Raw genomic sequence first — 17,779 nt, forward strand, 5'->3', positions numbered from 1 at the left:
AACAAACTGATGGGGGGAGGCGCATGGCAGCAGTGAGACAATTAGGACCAGTATAAGTGATTCCCGTTGTTTGTGTGTGCTCCTCCAGGGGTTGTCTGGCTGTATCTGCCTGTTGTCACTTGTCTTCTGCTTAGATTGTCTTATGCTGATTGGGGTAGGGACCCTCCTCTTGTTCTATGATTGTACAACACCCAGCACAAGAGCCCTACGCTACTTAACGTTTCGATCAATGGCCTGGAGGAGAAAACAAAGTCTTCACAGCTAAAGTTTGCAGATGACACAAAACTGGGGAAAGTGGGGCACAGGTCACTGATACGGAGTGATCAGGGCACAGGCAAACAATGTGTTTTAAGAGGGTTAAATGTAAATGTCTCCATTTAGGAACAAAGAATGCAGGCCAGACTTACATGACTGGGGACTCTGTCCTGGTCCGCAGGAACTCTGAAAAAGATTTGGGGGTTGTGGTGGATAATCCGATGAACATGAGCTCCCAATGCGATGTGTTGGCCAAAAGATCTAATATCATCCTGGGATGCATAAACCGGGGAATCCTGAGTAGAAGCAGAGAGATTCTTTTACCTTTACAGCTGGCCCTCGTGTGATTGGTGCTAAAATATGGTGTCCAGTTCTGGTGCCCACAGTTCAAGAAGGATGTGGATAAACTGGAGAGGGTTCAGAGAAGAGCCATGCAACGACTAAAGGATTAGGAAATGTGCCTTATAATGATAGACTAAAAGCGCTCAATCTATTTAGCTCAATGAAGAGAAGGTTAAGGGATGATGTGATCAGTCTGTAAGTACAGGCATATTTAATAATGGGCTATTCAATCTAGGAGAGAAAGATATAACATGATCCAATGGCTGGAAGTTGAAGCTAGACAAATTCAGACTCGAAATAAGATGTAAATTCTGAACAGGGAGGATAATTAACCACTGGCGCAATTTACCAAAGATCATGGGGGATTCTCCATCACTGCCCATTTGTAAATCACGATGGACTGTTTTTCTCAAAGCTCTGCTCTAGGAATGATTGGCGGGCAGTTCCCTGGCCTGTGCTATGCAGGACGTCAGACTGGGTGAGCACAATGGTCTCTTCTGGCCCTGGAATCTGTGAAGCTGAATGTATGAAACAATGGGCTCCTAGTCCCTAAGTGGGGCTCCCCGGTGCTACCAGCTTACAAGGATCACAGTATATGGGAGACCCCATACCCATCATCCTGCCCCTGCATTGACAAAGCTCAGTATTCAGCCCACATCTTCTCTGGTAGAGGTATCTGGAGAAGCCATGGCTCTTGGCCCATCTCTCTGGCTACTGGCCAGCCCAGCTCAGTTGCGTGGCTTTGGTTGGATGACTCTGGCCACGGACACCCTCCCAGCAAGGGGCTCGTGCAGGTTACGTTGGCAGCGTAGCCCAAGCAGCAGCATCTGGCAGCTGTCTGATGAGGCTGAAGTTACTCACGCAGTCAGGCAGCCAAGCACCCGATGCTTGGTCCGTAAAGAGCTCTCTGCTGCAGAGCCCCCGGGGGAGGGTTGGTGAAATGAGCACAGCTAGAACTTGCAGGCTAGCGGGTTCATATCTAGTGAGGTCCTGGGTTCAGCCTCTCCACGGCTCTCCCTGTCAGTGCCAAGCCTGGGGATGGGGTGCTGGCACCCCTGCAATGCATCTTCACGATGAGATGCATGGGGCCAGATTCCCAAAAGCTCAGCTCCCAGGTAGCACCCAAAGAAGGGCTAATTTTTCAAAAGGGGTCAGTCAGCACCCCACCTGCTGGGCTCTTCAGAAAGGCCAGCCCAGATTGTGGGTGCTGTTCCCTTTGAAGATTCTGGCCTTATCTGAGGCCTCTCCTGCCTGTCGCCAGGGTTGGGGGTGGGGCTTGGCAAAGGACCCACCCCTTCCTTCTCACGCTGAGCCTTGGCTGCGGGAGGTTAGGTAACACTGTACTAAGCCAGCTCGCAATCTTAAACCAGACAGACTCGCCAGTCACATTAATAGGCCTGATCCTGCTCTCTCAACAGTGGTTTATTTTTAATAGCTGTAATTCTGTTGAGTGTAATGGATTTACTCCTGATTCCCATGGGGGCGAGAGGGATCAGGATCAGGCCCTCTCTGTGCAGCCCTGTCATACTTTAGATTTGCTGCCGGTCCTTTAGAAAGCATTGTCTCGTTTCACACCAGTGCTTCCAGTGAAAGGGTGCAGGCGCTTTCTCTGCCAGCGCTGTCACTGGGACAGCTTGCTCCAGCCAGCCCGCCGGGCTGATATCACTCGACAGTAAGTGGATCCTAATCGCTGCGGCTCTGTTTCCGCCAGCCCCTGCCAATGGCAGAGAACCTGCGCGCAGAGAGGCAGTCTGTGTCTCGGGGACCTTTGTGTTGGGCCGCTCCAAGCCACATGCATGTGGTGTGGGCTGTGTTGCTTTGAGCGTGATAAGCCACCCAGCTAATCCCAGCCTGCCGCGCTGACAAATGGGCAGCGGTGCCTTGCCCGTCTAGCGCGGCCGCAGTGACTTACTCTGTTTGCTCAGCAGGGGTTAGAGGCGAGTTTTCCCAGAGTGGAAGAGGGTGTGTAACACATGGAGCTGGCCCTGAATGTACGCTCATGTGTGATCTTGCAGGCGGATCCCCCGTGGCATGGAGGGGTTCAGTGTGCACATGGCCTGTCTCATGCCCCAGCATGCAGTGAAGTGGGGCGTCAGAAGCATGGAGAGGAGGGGTGGCTAAGTTAATCTGGCACTTTGAAGACCTGGGTTCATGTCTCCACTCCCCTAGAGACTCCAGCATAACTGGGCACGGCACTGGGTATGGCTTCCCTGCAGCCGGGGGTGAGCCCCTGGAGCCGAGCTTGGGGGCCAGCCTGCATCTCCACGGGCGCAGCAGCCTCCCTGCTGCTATCTCCAGTGGGCTGGCTTCTCTCTGTGTATCCAAGAGCCAGGCTTCCTCTCAGCTGCAGTGTAGATGGACCCTCTGGGCCTGAGCTTCCCATCTGCGTGCTGAGGCTCCCAGCCTGGCCCCGCCACACAGGGCGGCTGTGCTGACGTAACGACTGAGGCACTTAGACTCTGCAGCACCGGGGCCCAGCTAAGTACCATAGACAGGCAGCAGGCATGTCGATTCTGCTCTTCCCCGGCTTTGCCAGAAGCCTGTTGGCGGGACCTCGGAGATGGGAGCGTTGTCAGCCTCAGAGTACTGAATCGTTTCCAAGGACCCCTTTTCTCCCAGGGTCTGTTGGGCGAGTGAGGCTTAGATGGGTTCCCAGCTCTGTGAATCAGTTTCCCCTTCCAGGAGCCAGAGAGATGGGTCATGACCCTTCCTCTTCTCCAGTAGTCCAGAGAGACTTCGGCGTAGGCAAGCCCTGAATTTCGAATGTTAAAAAACAAGCAATGGGGGCAGACTTTTGCTGTCCATTTTTTATACAATATAAAGAAACAACAAACAAACCTCAAATCCGTTTGTCTCCTCTGCAAGGTCAAACAGAACGGCCATCTCGAGCACCCTCTCTTCAGCTGCTTATGTGTAAGGAGCATATTGGTCAGAGGGGCCAAATTCACCTCTGGGTTACACTGGCACACTGACTGCAGTGAGGGTGCACAGATGGGGTGAGGGAGACCTGACCGAAGAGGAAGTGGGTGATAAATGAGCCCCTCTTGCACCGATTTGGCATCCAGTGTGTGCACAAAAGGAGCATCACGTCCCCGTGCCAAGGTCAGAGGGAGGAAAAATAACTAAGAGGGGAGTGTAAGATGCGGGAGGAGAGTCTAGGCAGTTCCACCTGATGTCCTCTGGCTTATGCCTGCTGTATAACTTACACCTGTGGTTACATCAACACTGCGTTCAGCCCAGGCTCTCCTTACTCGAGTCCTGTCTTACTACAGTCAGGCTACCAGAAAGGAGCCCCTCCCTGCCATGGAGGTAGGGCCATGTGACCAGAGCAGTCTCGCAGTCCGTGCAGCCAGGGCTAGGGGAAAGGGAGTATCAACTGATGCCTTCCTGAGGGAGGGCTGGGGTCTATTCCCAGCTCCGCCACTGGCCTGCTGGGAGACCTCGGGCGTGGCCCGCAGAAGAGCTGGGCTGGCATCTGTGGGCCTCAACTGTGGGGTCCCCTGAAAACCGTTTCACTGGGTCCCTTGTGCTTCTCCTCCTCCATCTGCATTGTTCCCCTGCAGCATCCTGTGCTGTGTCACTGCAGTGACTCCTGCTTGCACCCTCTACAGCCCGGGCCTGTAGCTTACCCCATTTCTGCCCAGACGAGAGGAGCTAGAGCAGTGTGAATGTGAGACTTTATCTGTCCCAGCTCAGCCCCTGCACGTGCCAGGTCACAGCAGGAACAAAGCAGGCATAGACAATCGTGTATCAGACTTGGGTTCAATCAACAGCGGTGTAATTCACACATGCTCATGTCATGGAAGGACAAGGAAGGGGGCATGACATTATGGCCCTGGATAGACCAAAAACACGGATAAACTTAACTGGTGACCATGTGGGCCAGGAACAGCTGGCTCTCACATGGAAAGACTAATAGAATTTCTGTGGGCTTTTCTGTCCAGCGGCTCAGAGAAGTGGTAACAGCTGGAGACGAATATTATCGGGCAGCATTGTTGCAGGGGCGGGTGTTGGGTTCAGTTCTTCTCTCATCCCCATTGTGACGCCACAGGCCTCGTGATGTAAGTGGGAGGAGAGTGGGGCCCAGGTTCCACGTGTGCCCAGGCACTGACCAGCCTGACCCCTACGGAGGCAGGTGGCACCTAGTGGTTTTGCAAAAGCACCTGAGCAGGTTAGCCCCCAACTCCCATGGCAAGTCGACTCTCCCAGGCGCTGTGAAATCCCGCTGTGTCTGTCTGCATCTTCAGGCCCCTAGACCCCTGGGGAAATCTGGCCTAAGGGCCTGGTGTACACTGGGAGAAGCCACTGGGGCAGGTTAGGGAACTGGCCCTGGTCTGTTCACCGACCCCTGCCAGCGTGATGGCGATGAAAACGCCTCTTGGCAGGTGGTCCCCAGCTACAGCCAGGTGGGGTGGGGTGTGAAAGGCCGTCCTCATACGCGTGTTGGACCTGATTCTGATCCTGTGATGGTGGGACTCCATCTGCCCGACTCTGATCTCAGTTACACCAGTGTAGCTGGGAGTAACTCCAGTAACATCGGGGCAGCGCGCCTGGACTCAGCCTGGCACAGGGTGGGTTCTGTGCCCCGGGTCCAGCGGGGTGTCAGCAGGAGTCAGGCCCGTAGCGCTCCCAGTGCAAACGGCTGGTGCTGTGAGGGTCTCGCTCTAGCTCACCTCTGTGCTTTCTCTTCCAGTCTGAATACCACTATGAATACACGGCCTGTGATAGCCTCGGCGCACGGTGGAGGGTGGCCGTGCCGCACACCCCGGGACTCTGCACGGGCCTGCCAGACCCCATCAAGGGCACGGAATGCTGTAAGCTACTGGCCTGCCCCAGCTGACTTGTGCTCACTGCACAGGTGGTGACTGGGGGAGGCTGCATTTTTCACATCTCATCTGTGCCACTGGCTTCCAAAACGTTCCCCACCCGGCTATTAAAGGGGGCAGGCCTGCTCCTGCTCCCTGTGAAACGGGGGGAGCTTTGCCACTCACTTCCTGAGAGCAGGCCTGATTCTCCTCATGTAAATCAGGAGTAACCCCCTGAGGCCCCATTCCCCTCTGACCCCATTGTAAATCAGGAGTAACTCCATCGAGGTCACTGTAGCACCAGTGTGAGTGAAGCAGACTCAGACCCTGTATATCTGGGGTTTGTTGAGTATTTTTCCATGCAGTGATTATTGTAAGAGAGGCTCCAGAGAAAGACAGTGTTTCATAAGCTGTGGAATAACACAGGGACGAACAGAACCTGTCTGCAGATAGGAACAGGCATTCATTAATCAAGACTCAGCTTCTTTTCCGTTCCTGGGGGAGACTAGAAAGACAGGACTGCAGCAGGGGAGCCCTTTAAAGTGAGCTTTAAAGTTGCAGCTGAAGAAGTGGGTTTTTATCCACGAAAGCTTATGCCAAAATAAATCTATTCGTCTTTAAGGTGCCCCCGGACTCCTCGTTGTTTTTAAAGTGAGCTGCGTATCAGTTCAATCAGACGTACAGCCCATAAAATGGGGATAGCCCACACTGGGAGTCTGTGATCCTGGCACTCCAGATGCAATACAAATACTGGGGGTCATTGGCTGAACCCTGTTCCGTGTCCCCCTCTCTCCTCTGAGCTCTGTCTCTGGGGTTCTGTGTTACAGCTTTCTCCTGCAAAGCGGGGCAGTTCCTCGACATGAAGGACCAGTCGTGCAAGCCGTGTGCCGAGGGCACGTATTCCCTGGGCACTGGCATCCGCTTCGATGAGTGGGACGAGCTGCCCCATGGCTTCGCCAGCATTGCAACCAACCTGGAGATCGACAACAGCTTCTCGGAGTCCCTGGAGAACTGCACCACGTGAGTTGGTGGTTGCTGCGCCCCAGGGCACAGCCGCCTTGAATGGAGCCCGGGGCTGCAGCCAGCATCCTTGGCCTTTCGTGCCGGAGAGCCCGGCTTCCAGGAGCGCTGATCCACCGCCCTCCGGCTGCAGTCAGTGCAAGCTTCTGGCCACCAGCACCTGACAACCAGGCTTATGCCATAATTGGACAAATCAGGGTGGTTCTGCTCTCACCTGCCCAGTCTCACACGTCTTTCCATTGACAGTGACTCTACTCCTGATTTACACCAGGGGAGTGAAGGGAATCAGGCCCAGTGAGGTTACTTCTGAGTCACACCAGGGTGAGGGAATTTGGCCCCAATAATTGTGTCACCAAAAGTGTGTGATGTAATTATTATAATATCCTATATCTAAATAACTGTGAGTGATTTAGAAGTGGGGTTGAATACACTGGACTATTACTGGCTCGATTTGGGTTGGTATTTTATGCCTAACAGATCTTTAGGGGTTAGACATTTTGTGCAGCCCAGTTATTACTGAATAGCAGGGAAAAGCAGATCAGTTTTGTACGTGAGCAGTAGCACATGAGGGAATGAACCTGAGCCCAAAGGGAACTGGGGAGTGACTGAACGGCTGTGTTTGGAGACTCCAAGGCTGATGAGGACATGGCATAGTCTGAACGTGACCCTAACACTGCCCCAGAACGGCAGCGAGACGGCAGGCCTAGTTGTTAGGTCTCGTGCACTGTACTCAGTAGCGTGCCAGCGGCAGGCGTGCAATAGAGTGGAGGAACTCACTCCTGCGCAAAGCAGCGTCTGAGTGCCGATGGGGATGGGAGGCGGCTCTGCGCGGGAGCTGCCTCTCCCTGGAAGTCCCTCTGTCTGTTGCTGTGCTCACCGGGCCCTTGGCCGTGCAGGAGACTCTGGCGTCCAGCTCCCAAGGGGGCATTTGGGGCTAAAAGAGTCTCTCTAATTTTTCTCTTCATCCTCGGTTCCCCATCTCTTTCTGCCCTGTGTTAGGCCAGGCCCTTCCCTGCAGGTGCGGTATGTAGCCAGCGGGGCGGCAGCATGAACACGACTCCCGTGAGCCATCTCAGGAGCCTGCTCCGGCCAGGCCAGGCGCCCCCCTTGTTCAGTCCTGCAAGGTTACATGGGGCTGATGAACCACGGCACTGCAGGTGCCCCTGCCTCAATTTCCCCTCCCCGGGATTTCCTATCTTGCATGGGGATTCCAATGGCCTGGGTCACTGGCTGAGTTCAGTCCCCCTGCAGCAAACAAACCACAACCTCTACCCCCACTTGGGCCCCTCAGAGGTCCCCTGCAGTCTCCTCTCTGGGATGAAGCCCTGAGTTCTTACAGGGTCTTCCACAGGAGCTCAGCTTGTTCTCAGTAGCTCCTCTCCCAGCTGAGTTCTCTGGCCTTTCATGGGACCAGGTGTTTCAGTCCGTCCTCTGGCCCAATTAGCCCTGCCCTCTCAGGCTGCTTCACTGCCTATTACAGCCCAGGCAGGGCTAACTGAACAGGGCTGGCTGGCCCCAGGCCTACTGGCCCCAATGGGGCAGCCGGCCCTGCCACACACACCCTGAAGGGTGTTCAGACCCTCAGATCTAGGCCGTCCTGGTTGGCGGCTCTGTGCTAGGTAGGTGGAGCCTTGTGCCGGACGCTTTCCCTCTCTCCCGTCCTTTAGTCGACTGCCATCAGGCGCCTGCCGTACCGGGTGTTGTTCCCACGACAGCCCCATATGATCTGCCTGTGGGTGCCGTGGGGCAGAGCTGTGATCCCCTGCCCCTGCAACCCGCTGCCGCTGGAACAGCGCTTCACCCAGAGCAGTGCAGAGACCTCTGCCCTGCCGCCAGGGGCAGGGAGCATCCTCTCCCCGGGTCCGAGCACAGCAGCCAGCGGAGCGGAGCAGATCCTGTAGCTGAGCAGTGGGGTCCAATCTCCCAGCCAAAGCTAGTGGTAGCCACAAGTCCCCCTCCCCACTGGTGCCCTCTCACCGGGTCTTTCCCATGGTGGAGCAGAGTGGAGCAGCCAGCGTGTCCGACTGACAAGGTCGGTACCGCGGGGCCGGTGGAGGGTCTCCTCACCCGCAGCTGATTCAGCCAAGGCCTGTCCAGAGGACCGTGAAAGACCCCATGTCATGGACTCTCAGGACTCGTGCTCTCTCCAGCCTCTGTATGGTCCCTGAGGGGAACCCACTGTGCAGGCTCAACTCTTCACTGCCCCCTTCCTTTTGTTTTTGCCCAGTGCATACGTAACCTGTGGAACTCACTGTTACATGATATTAGTGAGGCCAAGAACTCAGTAGGATTCAAAAAAATGGTATAGGCATCTCTGGATAAGAACAGCCCTTATCGCATTAACACTTTAGTCTAACTGTGACTATAATCCCTGGCACATCATGGCATGAGCTGGCCAGCAACTCTGAGGGTGGGCTCTGAGCAATTATTCCATCGGCGCTCACTGAATTCTCGCCCCTTCCCCTGCAGCAGCTGGTGCTGGTGCTGGTAGTGCCAGACTGGGCTAGATGGATCCTGTCACCTTCTAGGACCTGCCTCTTGCCCTTCCCCCACTTCCACTCCTCCCATCTTCAGAGTTGCATAGAAAACCTGGCACGCTTGCGGGCACATCAGCCCCAGCTCTCTGACCAGGGAGGGTCTAGCAGCACCTGCCAGGGTGCAGAGACAGCCATTTGAAATCATCTCTGGTGGTATCTTTCTGAGCTAGAGCAGAAACAGCATCTGTGTTGTAAGGAACCTGTCCCTGCAACCAGCCCTAGTAGCTGATTATCATTTGTTAGTGTTACTGCGATGGCCTCTGGAAGGTGCCAAAGGGCTTTACCAGCAACAGGGGATGGCCAGATGCACAGGTACTGGTTCTCCCACCACTGAACTGTAGCCACCTCTGGCGTGGTACATGGCAGCTGTTCAACAGCCCACAGCAACCTACCCAGCTGTTTTGGAGGTGAAGGAGAGCGCTGTCGCTGACTGCAGCTGCTGAAGGAAACTACGGCCTTGTCTATATTCAGTTGCATTACTACTAATTTAAGCCAGACTTATATTGATTTAACTTAATTTGGCAAAGAATTGACTTAAGCCTGGTTTAAATCTAATTAAGAGCATCCACGGAAGCCGTTCAATATCATGCTGTTAGTTCAGTGGTCCCCAACCTTCCTATGGGAATAGCACATTCCTATTCCCAACAGACTGTGGCGGGCGCCAAGCACCCCGCTGCCGACATGCCTCCGAGAAACGGCAACGCTTCTTGGTGGCATTTCAGCGGGCGGTTCTCAGGTGGCAGCGCTCGGTGGCAGCATTTCGGAGGTGCGGTGTCCCACGGGCGCACACAACTGCCCCCGTGGGCGCCACTGCGCCCGCGGGCACCGCGTTGGGGACCCCTGCTTTAGTTAAACCAGGGCATCTCTGAATGCAGACAGGGCTTGGGTAGGTTTTAGTCTCCTCCCTCCCAGTCTTCGTGCACTGCAGCCAAGTTTGCACTACTCGCTCTCCTTTGTGGAAGCTGCTCCCGGACGTTGTGTGCATTCCACCATCCCGCACAGCTTCGTTTCCCTCCTGGCCTTTGATCACTTCCCATGCCGAGAAGGCGCTCAGCTGCTTCAATCGGAAAACAAGCTTTTCATGAGTAACTCTCTCTGGAAGACGGCGATGTGGCACGAGCGAGAGCGTTTATGCAACTTGCAAATGTAACCTACTTCTAGTGTCACTTAAATTATTCATCCCACTTCCGGGCGCACTCCGAGCAGCTGCAGCTCTGCAGAGCCTTGTCCCCTTTCTTCTCAATAGGGCCAGATCGGTCTGTTCGGCTCAGAGCAACGACCAGCGGGGGGGGCGGGAAGGAAGGTCACCGAGCATGCTGCTTTCCAGCCATGTGACAGGCTAGCGAAGGAGATGCGCTAAGGGGAGGCACAGTGGGGCTCCAGGCACTGCTGTGTGATCACAGTGCTCAGGGCGGGGCCTTTCTAGTCAGCTGTGCCATTCTGAGCACACCTGCAAATCCCTGGTGATGCCAGTGACTGCACTGACCTGGCTGAGAGCACAGTCTGGCCTGTGTGCTCCACCGGAGCAAGCGGGGAATGTCTCCCAGCCCCGGTGAGCGATGCTGTTCCTCACTTTGTGTAGCTCTCCTTTCCCTGAGCAGCGTCTGGCCTCGGTGCTGTGCTCACTGCCATGCTGTTCTCGCTGTTCCAGCTCAACCTGGGTGCCCCTGGGAGACTACGTTGCCTCCAACACAGACGAGTGCACAGCCACCCTGATGTACGCCGTCACCCTGAAGCAGTCTGGCACCGTCTCCTTCGAGTACATCTATCCAGACAGCAGCATCATCTTTGAGTTCTTTGTACGTCTCCTTGAGTTGCTGCTCCTCGTTGGAGTTCTCCGGGACACATTCCTGTATCAGAGTCTCCAAGGGCTGGTCTGACACACCCTGGGAGGGTCAGGAGGGATTGAACCTGGGACCTAAACACTTGAGCCTCTACTGCAGGGGTGGGCAAACTAAGCCAGTCCGCGAGCTGCACCACATGGCTCCCAGAAGCCACAGCATGGCCCCGCTTCAGCTCCTATGTGCTCTAATGGGAGCTGCAGGGGAGGTGCCTGCGCATGGGGCAGCGTGCAGAGCCGCCTGGCCGCACCCCCGCGTAGGAGCCGGAGAAGGGACATGCCACTGCTTCTGGGAGCCACTTAAGGTAAGCATCACTTAGAGCCTGCACCCCCTGAGCTTCTCCCCACGCTCCTGCCCCAGCCCTGATCCCCCTCCCGCTCTCCAAACCCCTTGATCCCAGCCCAGCCCAGTGCACCCTCCTGCACCCCAAACCTCTCATCCCCAGCCCCAAGCCTGCACCCCCAGCTGGAACTTGCACCCCTTCCCAAGCCCCGATCCCCCTCCCGCCCTCCCAGCCCCTTGGTTCCAGCTCAAAGCACCCTCCTACATCCCAAACTCTTCATCCCTAGCCCCACCCAGAGCCCGCACCTGCACCCCAACCCCAATTCTGTGAGCGTTCATGGCCCTCCATATAATTTCTATTCCCCAATGTGGCCCTCGAGCCAAGAAGTTTGCCCACCCCTGCTCTGCTCCCTGAGCTAACCGACCCAGCTGTGTTAGCCAAGGCTGGGGCAGGCTCCTGACCTCTCACATGGCTCAGATGCCACCAGAGGAGGTCAGTGCAGCTGCTGTCACAGCCCCAAGAGGAAACATGCACTGAGGGGTCCCTGCCCATCCCTCTGGCTCAGCAGGAGGTGGTTCACGGTTGCCCTTAGGAGTCTCTTGATGCCCAGCTCCAAGGAGCTGCTGGGAGTGCCGTCTGCTTGCACTGTCCCAGAGAGCAGGATGGCTGAAGTGTGGCTGGCTGCCCTCTCAGTTAATAAGCAAACACTCCAGGTCCCAGCATGCAGTGCTCCATCTCAATCTGCTGGTGGAGCACTGCATGCTGGGACATGTAGTCTCTGTGGGTGGTCCCTACAGTAGATGCCAGTCCTTCGTGTGATGTTCTAGGGCTTGTGCACGTTACCCATCTCACAGAGCCCAGCTTAAGGGCTTTGCCCTGTGGCAGGGGGTTGGGAGGGCAGTGGAAGTGGTCCTTTCAAAAACAGTCAACGGGGTGAGAAACTGCACTAAGAACCCAGCAGAGAACTGACCTGCTGAAACTGCATCCTCAGCCCGAGTTCCATGTGCCCTAGGTTCAGAATGACCAGTGCCAGCCGACTGTGGAGGAGTCCCGGTGGATGAGAACCACGGAGAAGGGATGGGAGTTACACAGCGTAAGTAGGAGCCAACTGCACGATCTTCCATCTCCCCAGCACAGTGTGACGCGTCTGGGGGCATGGCTGGCAGGCTGTGGAGACCCACACCTGCACTCACAGCCAGTGAGCTAACCCTGTGTCCCAGGGCTGCTGAAGGAGCTGTCCTGTAGATGGGGTGTTGGGCCAAGGTCCCTCCTCCCCTTCCCTGGGGGTGATCAGTTAAAATCCAACCAATAGCTGCTGGGGTCACACACTCAGTGCCCCAGAGTGACTGGTCATGTTAGAAAATCGTGGCCACAGGAGATGTCCCCGGTGTCCCAGCCACCACTCCCTTTGCCAGCACAGCTTGTCTGAAGGCCCGGGATGACAGATGATCTGTTGCTGAGTGCAGGACTGCTAGACTCTGATTCTGTCCTTGCCCACGCCGCTGTAAGTCGGGAGTGCCGGTGCTTGGTGGAGCTGCACCGGTCTGAAGCCAAGTGAGATCAGAGCTGGGTCCCTGCTCTAACCACTGGGTATCACCCCATCCCTGTTTCAACAAGCCTCTTTGGACCCTGCAATGAATTTGCTGGAGCAAAGGGACCAGGCAAAGCAACATCCTATTTCCTGCCAGGATTTGACCTACCCCCAGGGGGTTCTGTTTAATCTCGTAGGTGGAACTGAGTCATGGTAACAATGTGCTGTACTGGAGAACCACGGCCTTCTCCGTGTGGTCCAAGGTCCCCAAGCCCGTGCTCGTGCGGAACATCGGCATCACAGGTACATGCTCGCCCGCTGCGCGATCGCACCAGCCACTCCCAGCCAGCGACAGTCTGAGCTGACTGTGTGTCCTTCCCTCCTGCCCAGGGGTGGCCTACACTTCGGAATGCTTCCCCTGCAAAGCGGGCACCTACGCTGCCACCTCGGGATCGTCCTTCTGCCAGCTCTGCCCAGCCAACTCCTACTCCAGCAAGGGTGCTACCTCCTGCCAGCAGTGTGAGCCAGACGCCTACTCAGGTAACAGGCGGCATGGTCCCACGCTGGCACCCCGACACACGGCTGCAGTGTTCGGCACCCCAGGGCCTTCTGACAAGGCCCGGCCCGGCTGTGCTGATCTCCCTCCACTACAAACCCTCCCCGAGCAGCAGGAGCTGCCAGCACAGCACAGCTTGCAGGGCTCGGCCTCCCAGGAGTTCAGGAAGCGGAATACGGCTAGCTGGGAGGGCCTGGCACAGGCCAGGCATCGCCATCGGGGTCTCCCTGACTGTCTGTGTCACTTCCTGTTCCCTGCCCATCAGTGGGAGCTCCTGGCAGTGCCCCCCAGAAGCCCGACATAGACCCTGGACTTTGCCCCGGGCATTGCCGTCCCCTCAGGTCTGGGGCAGGTCTAGTTTTACAAAATAAAACTCTGATCAGGTGTTTAAAATCCCTCGTAGCCGGCTTCTGTGTCCTTGGAAGCAGTTTGTCCCCGCTGCCCCAGAGCCCCAAAGGTTCCAGTTTTTCAGGCCTGATATAAAGGGGAGCGATTTTTGTTACAACATTCCTGCAGTGGAATGGTGCATTTACCAGAAACTTCCAACTCTGGAGAATGTGGTGCAGCAGGTCATTCGAAGGCGAGCAGACTTCTCTGGGGTGTCCCATCGAAATGAAAGCAGGCCCAGGAAAGTCCCACCTTCGGGAACCTGTCACAGCAGTAATACCTGTCACAACTAGCACTTTACAAAGGAGGTCAGTATCCGTATCCCCAGTTGGGGAAACTGAGGCACAGAAAAGGGCCGTGACCTGTCCAAGGTCATACAGCAGTTCAGTGGCAGAGCCAAGAATAAAACCCCGGTGTCCTGGTCCAGTGCTCTGTCCACCAGGCTGTCGGCTGGCCAATGGGCGAACCCATTGCTAGCTGTTTCAGACTGGTCATTTTACAGTACCCAGCAGCTTCCTCCTGCAGCGACAAGGGTCTGTTACTCACCGGATCTACCCCGCCCAGCTGCCGACGTTGTTGTGTGAGGCTGTGCCAGAAAACCGATGCTCATAGGGCAGCACTTTCACACTGCACAAATATTTGAAGAGGGAAGCACGTACTAGTTTCCACCCTAGATGTCTCCCAGCGATTGCTACAGAGCTAATCAGAACTGGAGTACCCAAAGCAGATCTTACCGCCTTGTGGTTTCGGCTCGATTGCTGGCCGACAGCTTTCTGGGAGCTGGCAGGAGCAGTGACGAGGGTCTGTGCCCTACAGCAATGTATTGGCCCTGCTGGGCTGGCCTGTAGGGAGGTTGGGCTGACACGTCCCTAAGGGCTAAGATATGACTCGCTCTAACTGTGGTTAATTCACCCTGACACTTCCAGAGTGGAGTCTGAAACATGGTCCCTGGGAGCTGTCAGTGATGTAGCAAACTCCAGGGAGGATGGTGCAGTGGTTAGAGCGCTGGCCTGGGACAGAGCTGGGTTTGGTTCCCACCCTGCCACATAGCCCTGCGTGGCCTTGGGAAAGTCACTTACTCTCTCTGTGCAATGGTCCCCCCCGTCCGTCAGGGATAGTGGCCCTGCTCTGCCTCGCTGGGGTCATGAGGAGAAACACACCAAAGGCTACTCCAGCAATAGGAGCTGGAAGACACCTGAGGTAGATAAACATACAGCACAGAGTTAGTGCACCCTGCCAGGGACTCTTGTGGGGGAATACGCACCATTAGACCCTGGAAGAGTTAATCAGCGAGCAGCAGCTAGTCTGTGCATCATGGACACGACCCCACGTCACGGGCGGGACCCTGGACACACTAACGGGAGGACGTGAATGCTGAGGAAGAGCCAGAATTGTCCTCTCACGGCACATGCTACTGGGATCGAGTGGGCTGCCCTGCTCCCATTGCTTGGTTTTAACCACAATCTTTTTCTTTCTCTTTACAACAAAGACCAAGGCTCCAGCTCATGCAAACCTCGTCCGCCCTGCACAGATCAGGATTATTTCTACACGCACACGGCCTGCGATGCCAGTGGAGAGGTATGTGCCGGCCAGTCTGTGTTCTTGTCCCAGGGCTGCCTCAGGAGTCACCCATTTCTATTTAGCACCGCAGTGACACCGTGCTCTTCTGTTCATGTTCAAAGCGCTGGCAGGCGTTCGCTACTGAAAGGACACGGTTTACTTGAGTCATGCTCCTGGCTGCAAACCTTTCCTTGCCTTTGTTCCGCCCAACCCTGTAAGAGCTTGGAGTGGGCAGAGAGTGCACCGTGTGTTTGCTTTGGGCGGCTGGCAGCGCTCTGTCTCGGATTGGTCTGACCAAGAGCTAGGCAGCTTCCCCTTTTGTCTTTCACACCCACACCTGGGGAAAGCAGACTGACTCCATGGCCCGTTGGTTCGGGTTGTGTCTTTTTAAGTATGAAGGGCGCAGTGGGTCTGAACAACCATGTGACTAAGTGTAGGCAGCATACAGAGCCTCGCGACACACACGCTGAAGGGTTCGGGGGTCTCCTGGTGTGCAGAACACAGCGAGGGCCACTGGAAGGCTCACTAAGTACTTAAAGGGGTACCACCCAATTCCTCTAACTACCGTTAGGGTTTGCGTACTCCCAGCAGTTGTCCTGCTTTAAATACAGAGGCTTAGCTAAAGTGAGCCAGCCCGTGCTGCTGTCCGGGAAGGGGAGTGAGCTAGGCTTGGGGGAAGGCACCTGTGTGAGTACCTGCATGCAGGCTGGAGCCCTGTATTGCTGTGGCCTGGAGCGGGACCCACGGGCACACCCGGCCCCTGAGTATGGCCAGTGGGAAATGGAGTCTCTTCTCCACTCATTTTAGTTTGTTCCCTGGAAACGCATGTTTGCCATCAAGGGGCTGATGTGGGGTTTGATAACAACACAAACCTGACCGATCACCAGGAACCCAGCTTCTTCTCCACACAGACCTGCTTCAGCCAAACGACTTGTCGGCAGGGGAAGCAGCCGTGTCACAATTCTTCAGCCTTTCCTCTGAACGCTCAGCCGCTGCCCAGCGCGCTTAGGTAGAGCGGGGTCTGAGCAACTCCCAGTCTTGACACATTTCTCCCCACACACCTCCGGGAGGCAGGGCAAGGCTGTTATCCCACGGACAGCTGGGCCCTGAGGGCCTAAGTGACTTTCCCTGTCACTCAGGAGTCTCCGGGGGAGCTGGGAAATGAACCCACGTCTCTTGGGTGCTGGGCTGGTGCCCTGAGCACTGAGCCATCTCCCCAGGTCAGGGACAGGTCCAACGTGGCACTTCTCCCTTCATCTCCCCTTGGGAGCATTCGTGTTTAAAAACACTGCACCAGATCCTCAGCCCAAAGGGAGTCTGCCGTTCCCAGCGGTGTGACAGGGACTGGAGGAGACAGACTGGAATGTGCTGTGCTATGGGGATCCTGGGCTGTGTAGAGGAGAGTATACCGGCACAAGCTAGAGCAGCCAAAGGGCTGCTCCACCTTCCATTGCCCCACCAGCTCCCAGCAGCCCTGGATCAAGCTCCCTGGCTCTGTTTAAAGCCCTGACCCTTTACATCCCAATGCACAGTCCTGGGGGTGGGAGCAGGGCTCTGGGAGTCTGCGCTGCTGGCTTCTGGTCCCAGCTCTGCTCTGCCTTGCCATGTGGCCGTGGGAAAACCCTCAGCTGGGCGCTGGTGAGGGTCGGTTAACAACTTCGCGTGAAGCTTGGAGATCCTCCAGTGAAAGGGGCATAGAACTGCAGAGCCTTGGCATGACAGCTCTTGCATCCTGTCAGCAGCTGACTCTGCCGCCTGCCAGGATCAGGGTGGGTTCTGGTTAAGAAGAAATCTCCACTCTCCCTTTTGTTTGCCTCCCCAAGGAGCGTGCTGGGCAGGGCGCAGAGTCGCAGTGATGGCTGTTACTGCACACTGCTGGGGGTGGGTCCCATGTACAACAGCGCCTCCTTGTGGAGGTGATTCATTTTCTGTCTCCCCACCAAGCTCACACCAGCTGCCAAGTGTCCCTGCCGGGCCCAGGCTGGGCCATGCCCACTCTCACCTGCTTTCTGTGCTCCTCCAGACTCAGTTAATGTTTAAGTGGGCAGAACCAAAAACCTGCAGCGAGGATCTGCCTACAGCCGTGCAACTGCCCCCCTCAGGGGTGAAAACCAAGTGCCCGCCCTGCAACCCTGGATTCTTCAAAACCAACTCCAGCGCCTGTGAGCCCTGCCCATCCGGCTCGTACTCCAACGGCTCCGGTAATGCCACCCTGTCTGTTATGTCGGCTGAGTCCAGCGGGGCTGGAGATCGGCTCTCCCAGCAAGGCACAGTCTGGGTTGGTCCCCGTTAGCCATGCTCCGTGGGGCATGGAGTCAGGGCAGGTTTGGGTTCTTGACCTGGGGCAAGTCACCATGTTGTTAAATGGGAGGATGGGCCTGGCTAGCTCCTTGCCAGGGCCCTGGGCTGGGTGTCCGGTATGGAGAAGGGATCCCTGCACTGAAAGTGGCAGAACCATTGGCTTACCCTGGCCATCCCCTCGGCATGTTGTCAGGCAAGAAGGAGCATTTGGCTTTCCGGCCTCGCACAGGGCAGAGAACCAGGAACGCCCGCATCCCACTTGTAGCTTGTGGTTGAACTAGAGGCTGGATTTGAGAAAGAGACGCCTCGTCTTGTCCTGGGGAATCCACCCCGTCTCTTCATCATACCATTGAGTAATTGC

The 17,779-nt window shown here is 56.1% G+C and overlaps 1 protein-coding gene across 4 annotated transcripts in view; it reads left to right on the forward strand.

The window, feature by feature from the left end:
• ELAPOR1 (endosome-lysosome associated apoptosis and autophagy regulator 1) overlaps positions 1 to 17,779 on the forward strand; it is a 103,891-nt gene that overhangs the window by 35,837 nt on the left and 50,275 nt on the right. For all 4 annotated transcript variants that reach the window (XM_043533709.1, XM_037885149.2, XM_043533708.1 and 1 more), the window contains exons 2-9: positions 5,291 to 5,411; positions 6,230 to 6,422; positions 10,611 to 10,758; positions 12,096 to 12,176; positions 12,812 to 12,917; positions 13,005 to 13,154; positions 15,047 to 15,135; positions 17,141 to 17,318. In XM_043533709.1, the coding sequence (XP_043389644.1) occupies positions 6,262 to 6,422; positions 10,611 to 10,758; positions 12,096 to 12,176; positions 12,812 to 12,917; positions 13,005 to 13,154; positions 15,047 to 15,135; positions 17,141 to 17,318 (913 nt within the window). In that variant the 5' untranslated portion in view covers positions 5,291 to 5,411; positions 6,230 to 6,261. The remainder of the gene's footprint in view (positions 1 to 5,290; positions 5,412 to 6,229; positions 6,423 to 10,610; positions 10,759 to 12,095; positions 12,177 to 12,811; positions 12,918 to 13,004; positions 13,155 to 15,046; positions 15,136 to 17,140; positions 17,319 to 17,779) is intronic.

Source organism: Chelonia mydas, chromosome 21 (assembly GCF_015237465.2).
Source record: "Chelonia mydas isolate rCheMyd1 chromosome 21, rCheMyd1.pri.v2, whole genome shotgun sequence".
Taxonomy (NCBI): Eukaryota; Metazoa; Chordata; order Testudines; family Cheloniidae; genus Chelonia; species Chelonia mydas.